We start from the raw sequence: 9434 nt of genomic DNA, 5'->3' as shown, positions 1-9434 counted from the left end.
TAGAAATGGAGGACTACAACATCTGGAAATATTTTGCCATTGTTTTGATTCCAGTGATGCATTAATTTAATTTGTCAGCAAAATGTAGATAGAGAATTTAAAATAACATTTAACCCCTGGTCCTACTATGCTGGGTAGAAAACACATAAAGTCTCTTCTGAGCCAAAAAAAGTTGCCCAATTCTGTGTTGATTGATTTAGGATATCACTTTAGTAGTGTTTTAATTGCTACAATATCTCACTTGATTTTTAAAAGACAATAGAGAATTGTCACAATCTCTCTCTTTTATGAAAGTGGTTCCTCTGAACCTATGGAGTCTAGAAAGACCCTATTCAGTGTAACTATTCACAAGTTAACACTCAGAAAATAGAAAGGCAAAGAAAGCAGACTTATTACTAATGTTTTGGGTAAGAGGAAATCTGCAGAATTTCCAGGTTGCTTATCTGAAGTCTGAACTTTCCGGCAATCAGCTCCTTCATAGCCCTGATAACAGTGACAGGTGAATTTCTGTGACATTACTTCCAGGTCAGTACTTGATGCTTCTCCTCTGACTGTAAATTCTTGGTCCTCTGAAGCCTCTATTTTGAAGTTTTTAGGATTTAAATGAAGGTAATCCAGAGCTTTCCATTTTCTTCGTATACATCTCCCGTTATTCTGACAAAGATGGTTGCTGCACACCTCTGCTGCTTTGGTCACATTGATGATGTAGTCCCCTAATTCAGTAGCAACAAATTGTTTCACCTTTGTGCAGTTGCCCTTCAAAAGCAGAGAAAAAAACTTAGCTGACGTGAAACTCACTAGTCTGTATTCTTTGTTCAAACTGAGAAATATGCAAAATGTAAATAAAAAGCTTTACAATTGGAGCTAGAATTAGATTATTAAAATTGAAATTATGTTGACTGTCTAAAATAGTATTAGATATGTACACTAAGAGATTGTTCATTTTAAAAAATAACCTGATAGTGTCTCATTAAGATCTTTGAATTTGATTGGAGCCACAGCTCTGTGTTCAAATGATTGGCTTCAGCAATTGATCTCATTACTGACAACTGAGCATATCTACTTTACTCCTGAGGGAATTCAGCGCCAATGCACATGTGCAGAATTTATGTCCCCCACAGATTTCTTTGCTTCCCCGCAGAAAAAATGGCTTTTTGATGGGGAAGCAAAGGGAAGCCACAAGAGCTGTCATGCGACCCTCCCCAGCAGTATGTTTCAGGTGCCCAGGGCAGTCAGCAGAGAAGTAAATCACTATGGGGCAGCGGGTGGGACTGGGGTAGACTCAGCTGGTGGCTCCTATCCTGCCCGGGGCTCAGCTGCTAGTCCTGGCTGGGCTGGGGAAGACGGGACTTCCTCTTCCCCTGCATGGCATCCAGAACCGGGTCAGACTCACCCCCAGATTTATTCCCCTGGCTGCTGTAGGAAGCTCTGCAAACTCCCCTCCCCCCATGCTTCCTGCACCCATCTTGCAGGGGGAGGGATCACTGTACAGGGAGCTGCTCCTGCATCCACCCAACCCCTGTGGATCCAGACCCCCTCATACCCAGACCCTTTTACCGATCCTTACCCTCCCCCCGCACTCAGAACCACCCCCCACAATGAGTCTCACTCTCTCTCCTGGACCACCCCAATGAGCCATCCGCACCTAGATCCCCACCATATCAAGCCCCAACCAGCTGCACCTGGACCCCAACCCCATTGAGCCCCACTCCTCCAGCATCTGGACCCTCCCCCCACTGAACTCCCCATATCCGGACCCCCGTGCCAAGCTCTATCCCTCCCAGACCTCTCCTGCTGAACCCCAAGTACTTTCACCCCACTGCAGAGTCCCATTACAGTTTCACCAAGAACCCCCCAACAAGCCCCCATGCATCCAGATTCCCCTGCACCCAGACCCCCACTGAGCCCCCTGCACCCAGATTGCCCCACACAGAACCCTCTCAATCCATATCCTGGACCCCCCATACTAAGCCCCTCCACACTTGGATCCTGCCTTGCTGAGCCTGCCTGCCCACACCTGGTGCACCTGGCATGGAAGGGCAGGGCCCTGGGGTGTTTCTGGGACAGCCCTGGTTCTTGCACTATGTAAGGGTTGGATGCAGCCTCACCACTGAGTCCGTGTACCGGGAGGGGGCGGGGAGCTACACATTGATCTCCCACCTCTGTGCAGCCAGTGGCCTGTGATCCCCAGTTCCATTCTGGAGGTTCCACATTTATTTGACAAAAAAATTGCAGAATTTTGCAGAATTTTAAAATACTGTGTGCAGAATTTTTAATTTTTTGGCATAGCATGCCCTCAGGAGTACTACTTGCACCTAACAACCTTTTGTTCCTGTTACATCTACCAGAGTCGTAGTAGCTAAAAAGACGTGCCTCACACACCTTTCACATGGTAAAAATTTATGCCCAGCCTTCTGGAAGCTAAATTTCCATGTTACAGAGTTCAAACGCCAGCCCTTTTGTCCTTTACGTGCGCAGGCTTAACATAATATAAAGCAAAACCCCTACATCATGGGTCCATGTACTAGTCTAGATTTATGAGTCCACATGCCTAAATGAACATATCCCATAACCAGCCAGCTCCTTCTGAAAATTCCAATTAATGGATATTTTAGGAATACCCAAGGCCACCTGCCCTGCCTGACTGGTTTGCTAATAAGGCTTTGGCTGACTTCCTGCAGCTCTGTAAAACCTGACCTGGATTATGGGTTTTCAGAACACTTCTCCAGAATCCCTGCTGCCAGCCACTGACTTCCCTTCCCACCCATGGTGGCCTATAATTAGGAGAATAACCTGTTCAATCATGAAAAATTTGCACATTCCCTCATGATCTTGATTGGGTGGCTAAGGGGACTGTATGAGCTATCACACTCGCTGGAATTCAGAACTCAAAGGAACTGATGTATCTGGAAAATGTTCATACAATGGAATTAAGATATATGCTGTGCTAATACATTTGAATTAGCATTATGGCATTGACTTACCTCTGATGACGTTAAATTCATATCTCCCCAAATAACAATTCCTGAAGCTCCCAAGGCGGCACTCTCTCCAATAGTGCTAATAAGATCTTGCTACAGTGAAAACAATAAAGACATCACTGTCAGTCTAATTTATTGCTTTCACAGTTTGTGGTTATTAAAGCCAGGCAAGTGTTAGTGTTAAACAAAATGTAAAGCAAGGTAAGTGTTATACAAAACTCACAGGGCTATAAGGATTTCTAGTCCAGACAAAAATAGAATCTTCTTGATATTTTATTGAAAACACTGTGCATACTTCTTATTGTATTCATCTCTCATTTTACAGTATGTGTCATAGTGATAGCTCACAAAGGGCCAGCTCTTCAGCGGGTGTTAATAGACATAGCTTTATGGACTTCAATGGATCTAGTCCATAACTTCTGAAAATATGTAAATTTCTACTGAAATAGGGGTGGGCTCATGATGCAAAATTGTATCTCAGATCTGGAACATTCCAAAGACTTGGGATGTTTGGATCCAAGGTTTTGTTTCAACCCATTAGGACTGCAGGATCAGGCTCATCTAGGGAATATTTCTTGGGTGGAATGTCAAGAGAAAGACTTTCTGTTTCTGATGGCATGAGAGTGGTGCAAAGTGTATCTTCTTTCCGCACTTGTCTATGTAGATATATATTAAACAAATTTTAAAGAAGATTCATTTTGAGAAATTGTTTTCCCAGAAGCCTTAATTTTCTGGATACAAAGATAATTAATGAATATCATTAAATAGATCCTTGCAAAATTTACACTAATTGTTGGCATGGTGATGGGGAATTACTGAATTTTTCAAGTGAACAATCAAACCAGGAAAAATAATTTTATTTTCATTTACGTTGGCAATAGTATAGTATTAATTATTTACTACATAGTGTAGTACATTTAGTGGGTTGTTTTTTTTTTTTTACATGAAAACTCCTTAAAGAGTTCAGCTAATAAATCTCTGCTGAAAACTAGGGAGAAGCAGCCACTTCTGTACACCAATCAATTCCAATCTTTGTCAGATTTAGAAAGATGTAATTCCAAGTCCAAGGTCATGCATTGGCCTCACTTTTTTTCAGTGTGAACTCCTTCAGGCCTTCATATAAGATTAGCAGTTTTCATGAATGGACAGCAAATTCAAGGATGGAGAAGACTGGCATTGTATAACTTAAATGAAAGAGAAAGTATGACAATTTGGGAATCTGTCTATGTGAATTTATAAATTCCATTCTGATTTTATGTTTATACCCTCATCAATGTCTTCTACTGTATCCTTACATCATCCCTCTGGTGTCAAAGGAAGGGAATGTTGCACCTGGGGATCTGTCCCTAAATGGAACAGACATTAAGGTCCATCAACAATAGCCTGGCCCTAGTAGAACAATGGAGACAACCAGCCAAAGACTATTGACTTGCTAATGACTCCAGTAGGCTGTAATAAATATTGGGGATGTTGAAGGTCACAATACATTGAGGATTGGATGGAGAATGAAAAACTGCAGGGGAAGTACATGAAGAGTTAAGATGTTAGGAGCTTCTTCTTAGAGGGAGACTCACTACAAGAGGAGACCAGAACCAGAAGGCAAGACTGGGCAGAAGGAATGGGGGTACAGGCAGATCCTGGGTTCCCTGAAAAATGCTGACTAATAATAATACCTAGTTCTTATATAGCACTTTTCATCAATAGATCTCAAAGCACTTTACAAAGGAAGGGTAAGGAAACTGAGGGAGGGTCTTATGTGCAGGAGTTTGTTATTTTTCTACAGACCTATATATCTCTTGTGCTTATCTATCAGTAAGGTATATGTGTATGTTTCAGAAGTTCCGTACCCAGGAGGGTAAAGCTCTGGAGACGGCATGTGAGCTGCTGGGGAGACTTGGAAGGGCCATATTGGTCTTGGTGGTCTAACACAGTTAGGCTGTGAGGTCCCACATCCCAAGAAGGTGTACAAGCCTTGGACTGTGTTCCTTGGGAATGTGCCTGAAAGGCTCGTATGAAGTGTAGTGGTAGTGACAAGCTTTCAAGCTACACAGAGCTCTTCTTCAGGTCTGGGAGAGGTACTCAGAGTGTCTCAGCTAAAAACAAGATAAAACAGATATGCTAAACTATTTAGCTGTGACACGCTTAGTACATTTCCCAGACCTGTAGAAGATCTTGTCTCTCTCACCAACAGAAGATGGTCAAATGAAAGATGTTATCGCACCCACCTTGTCTTTCTAAAAGGCTTGTGTGATGGGGTGTTGGCTTCACACTGGCCTGTAGGGGGTTGGTAGAACCCTAGAGAGGCTGTGCGAAAAACAGCCAATAGAGGAGGGGCTATGAGGAGCAGCTAATCAAGACCCAGCAGGCCCATATAAAAAGAGTTACAGGGAAGAGTGGGGTCAATTACTCCTGGGAGCTCAAGGAGGAAGGACTGGATGCCTTGCAGGTAGAAGGAAGCTAGCACCCTGGACAGAGCAGTGCTGGACAGGAAAAGGGGAGCGAGAGGGAGCTTCTGGCTGGCTGCTAGGACTGGCATGCTGAGGCCCTGAGGTTAGGGCGTTGAAGGTGCTGGGGCTGCGGGGAAGTGGCCCAGGGAAATATATTGAGGAGTTGGAGGGGAGGCAACATGTGGCTGCCAAATACAGGGTCCTTGGGTCAGGACTCAGAGTAGTGGGTGGGTCCAGGTCCCCTACCCCAGCCACTGGGGAAGTGGCTGCACTAGAAGTTAAATTCCCCCAGAAGGGGGGATCACAGACAGTGACACAGCTGGAGGGCTGAACCACGAAGAGGATGCTGTGATTCCTGAGGCTGTGAGAGGGGTTGCAGGCTGATGGCGGAGATTGGATGACACTGTGTAGACTGCTGATGGGGGGTGTCAACCTCAAGCTAATCCCCGAGATGGCCAGCAGGAAGTGCCAGCCCATTGTGGTGAGTGACATGCACTGGGACAGCTTGTCTTTATACTGCTCAGACTCAATAAACTTAAAAACCTGTGGGAGCCAAGGTTTGGGTCTAATACAGCAACCTGGTGGCTGTCGCTAATGTGGAGTTACAAGAAGGTTATATTTATTATTTAAAAGAAGAATATTATCTTTTTCTGAGAGGATCTCTGTACCCAAAAGAGAAGAATGGTCTCGTCTAAGGCCCTGATCCTGCAAACACATACACATGTTTCACTTTAAGGATGTCGTCCTACTGGCTTCAATGGGACTGCTCACATGCTTAAAGTTAGGCACTTGACAAAGTCTTTGCAGGGTTGGGGCCTGGGGCAACAACTCCCAAGTTTGAAACCCGGCTCCCATATAGACTACCTATGTGGTACTGGGCAAGTTGCTTAACATCTCCTCCTCAGTTTCTCTCCTGTAAAACGCGAATAATACCTACCTAACAGCTGTGAGAATTAGTTAATAGCTGTATAGTGCTTTGCAGAAGAAAAGCATTTTGTGTTAATTTAACCATTTGCATTCCAGCTAAATAAAATCTGTAAAAATTCTCTAGTTTTGTCATTGCCAGACAGGAATATAGCACAGTGCTGAACTGGAGAAAAATATATACATTACAAAAATGTTAGAGAGACAAGGTGGATGAGGTAATATATTTTATTGGACAAAGTTCTGATGGGGAGAGAGACAAGCTTTCAGCTTACACAGAGCTTTCAGAACCAAACAGAAGTTGGTCCAGTAAAATATACAACCTCACTCACCTTGTTTCTCTAATATCCTGGGACCAATATGGCTACAACAACATTGCAGATTTTTTTTTAAGTGTCTTTCAGATTGAATGTTTACTGCTGAACTTTGGCTGTTCTAAAACATGTAGTCACAGGGCCAGCCCACAACATTTTGGCACCTGAGGCCGGGAGCTCAAATGATGCCCCCATGTCCCCTCGCTTGGGCCAAAACTGTGAAAGGTCTCAATTCTGCCTTCTTCCTGTTCTACTCTTCTCATGGTACTGCTCTGCTACCTACCCCAATAAAGGAGAACTAACAACTTAAAATGCCTTGTTCAAAAATTTTATGTAACACTTAACTTTCAAATGCCTGAACATCAAATGTAACTTTTTTTGTCTGCATAGTAAACAATGGCATTTTTATCTGTTTGAATAATCAAAGTGATGCTTTCCTTGCCTTCTTGGTTGCAAAGATTTGAACTGCTTCTCCACTTTGTCACCATTGGGTATTTCACGCCAGTAATGTGTTGGATGGAAACGTCTATTTTCATTGTCTTTGGGGAACATGAAGTTTTACACTTGCTATGGCCCTTCCTTGCTGTACAAGGAAGTCCCTCAGGCTATTGCTCAAGTGGGTCCACAGTCCTGGATCATCTAGACTAAAGGAACTTAACTCAGCAGCAGCTGTTTCTTGCACCTCCACCACACTCTTCTCTAATTTACACTTTTCTTCAGGAATGTGCATGGTTACATCCATTTGAGATGGAAATATGGATGCTGCAGTAGCTGCCAAGTCACCTGCACTCTGACTAACTGGAAGATCAGGCATCTCCTCACCACTCACATCCTCACTGGGGCCGGAAGGCTCACCGTGAACATTTGTGTCTATGTATCTCAAGAGAGCTCCTTCCTGCTTAGATAGAAAAGCTTCCTTTGCTTTCTTTCTTTTTCTGAATGCTGCCCAAGAGGGGCGTTTTCTACTTTCACTCATGACTGCTGTTCTGTGCCTCTCAACACTGGCTCTCAACACTCAGTTGAAGGGGACAAATAAGCAGGCTGGTAGCAGGGCCTGAGTGAGGGAAGATATCAGCGTCTTAAGGGCCTAACTGGCTCCTACTACTTCAGTTGACTGCCTGTTCTCCTCAAATGGGTTCAGGGAAGCAGCAGGAAAGAGGAAGCTCCCTGAGAAGCTGGTGTTAATCAGTCCAGGCTCCACGGGGTGCTAGAGAGGTACATAAGAGGCTCCTCATCCTCTCTCTCCCTGCAGCTCCTGCTGCTTTCTGTTATTCCCTCTCACCTCTTCTCCTGCTGGCTTGTTATGTGCCCTCTTTCCTCCAGCACAGCACTTCACCATCTCTGTGCATCTAGAGCAGAGAGAATACATACGTACCAGCAGCAGACACAATTTTCTACACTCTGGGTCCTAGTGGCCACCCCCCCCCCACCCGATACACACACAGTCTGGCGCCTGAGGTGGCCGTCTCATGGTAAGGCCAGCCTTGTGTAGTCATTTAAACAATAATCAGCAGAGTAGACCCATATACAAGCCTTTACAAACATACAAAGCATCTCTGCAATAATGATGGTTAGATCACTTAAAGCAGCCTCCATAACTCCTAAAATTGGCTTACCTTAGAAAGAAATAATAAAGGATCATCTCGGTAACTTAGTCTAGTATAGACAAACACAGGCAGAGCATAATCATGCGATGTCATGGAGGAGATCCTCATGGACTCAGTCACCCTAAATTGTGAGAAACGTAATATGTTTTCACTGTTTCCAAGGGTTTTCTTGATGCCAATGGAAGGATACAGAGCTGCACTGCTATCCCAGAGCCAGGAAAGTTCATTGTTCCTCAAAACTTCACTCTCTGGGCAGGAACCAGTGTAGTCCTGGTCATGGAAATTATAATTGTGGCAATCGGGGTATAAATAGTATCCCCAGAGGCCCAGAGGTCTGCTTTTAATCCCTAGCTCAATTGTCTCCTTCATGAAAGCCTTTGCACTTTCTTCAAAGGAGAGTTTGGCCAAATGTTCAATGTCATTTGCTGAAATATTGCCTTGCGTTTCAGAAATGAGCTTCCGTGACTTTCGCCTGTAAATGTCTTTTGTGTTCCAGTTGCGTGACCACTGAGGCCTCCAGTATTCCCAGTCTATGACGGCTAATCCTTTAAAGTCCTCAGCAGGAATGTAATATTGAATGTCTTGGCCAGCTTTTTCCAGATGAGTTTGCAAGCTGAAGTTTTGAGGTAGGCCACCATTTACAGGGATTTCCTGCGGTGTGTACCAGGGGTAGTATCCCAGTCTATTCACATAAAATAGAGTCACATTCTGCCCTCTTGCTCTGGCCAGTGGGCTTCCAATCACATGGAACATTTTCAGGTTCAGAGTTATGTTATATTTCAGTGAGCATTGATCTGTGGGTGCATTCCAGGCAGCAATAAAAGGTTTTCTTTGGAAAACTAGTGGTTGGGCTGGTTTCATTGCAAATGTGGAACTCCAAATAAATGTAATCTGTCGCCACACCATGAGCTGAGCCAACTGGATAATATGTAATAGTATCCCACTTTCAAATAGTATTCTCATGATGTAAGAGGCTAGTGTAGAGATCTCCTAGTTCAATATTGTCTGCAAAACATAAGAAAGGGGGCATTATTTGTTCTTTACACAGTATTAGAAATCTGAGGTATTTCTAAGGCATTTGCAGCTGTAGTACCCGAGAGCCAAAATGTACATGCTACTTTACAGACAAACTAAAAACAATGGGCCAGATTCTCAGCTGCT

At 43.9% G+C, this 9434-nt stretch overlaps 1 protein-coding gene across 1 annotated transcript; it reads right to left on the bottom strand.

The window, feature by feature from the left end:
- Positions 1-345: 345 nt before the first annotated feature.
- On the bottom strand, positions 346-9134 carry HYAL4 (hyaluronidase 4). The gene is made up of 3 exons (XM_077842008.1): positions 8283-9134; positions 2985-3074; positions 346-756 (listed from the first exon to the last, which is right to left on the bottom strand). The coding sequence occupies exons 1-3, from the start codon at positions 9132-9134 to the stop codon at positions 346-348; spliced, it is 1353 nt and encodes a 450-aa protein (XP_077698134.1).
- Positions 9135-9434: the final 300 nt, after the last annotated feature.

This window comes from Eretmochelys imbricata, chromosome 1 (genome assembly GCF_965152235.1).
Source record: "Eretmochelys imbricata isolate rEreImb1 chromosome 1, rEreImb1.hap1, whole genome shotgun sequence".
In the NCBI taxonomy this organism is placed as follows: Eukaryota; Metazoa; Chordata; order Testudines; family Cheloniidae; genus Eretmochelys; species Eretmochelys imbricata.
The sequence above is the reverse complement of the archived record's forward strand: the minus strand, read 5'-3'. Positions and strand labels throughout refer to the sequence as shown.

Bases quoted from the DNA above. Each gene is read 5' to 3' on its own strand.
- HYAL4 (XM_077842008.1), bottom strand. From the start codon at position 9,134: ATGAAACCAGCCCAACCACTAGTTTTCCAAAGAAAACCTTTTATTGCT. The intron at 3,075-8,282 runs GTAAGCCAATTT...TTTTCACTGTAG, and splicing joins CTTTATTATTTCTTTCTAAG to CAAGATCTTATTAGCACTAT. The intron at 757-2,984 runs GTAAGTCAATGC...CTGCTTTTGAAG, and splicing joins TGAATTTAACGTCATCAGAG to GGCAACTGCACAAAGGTGAA.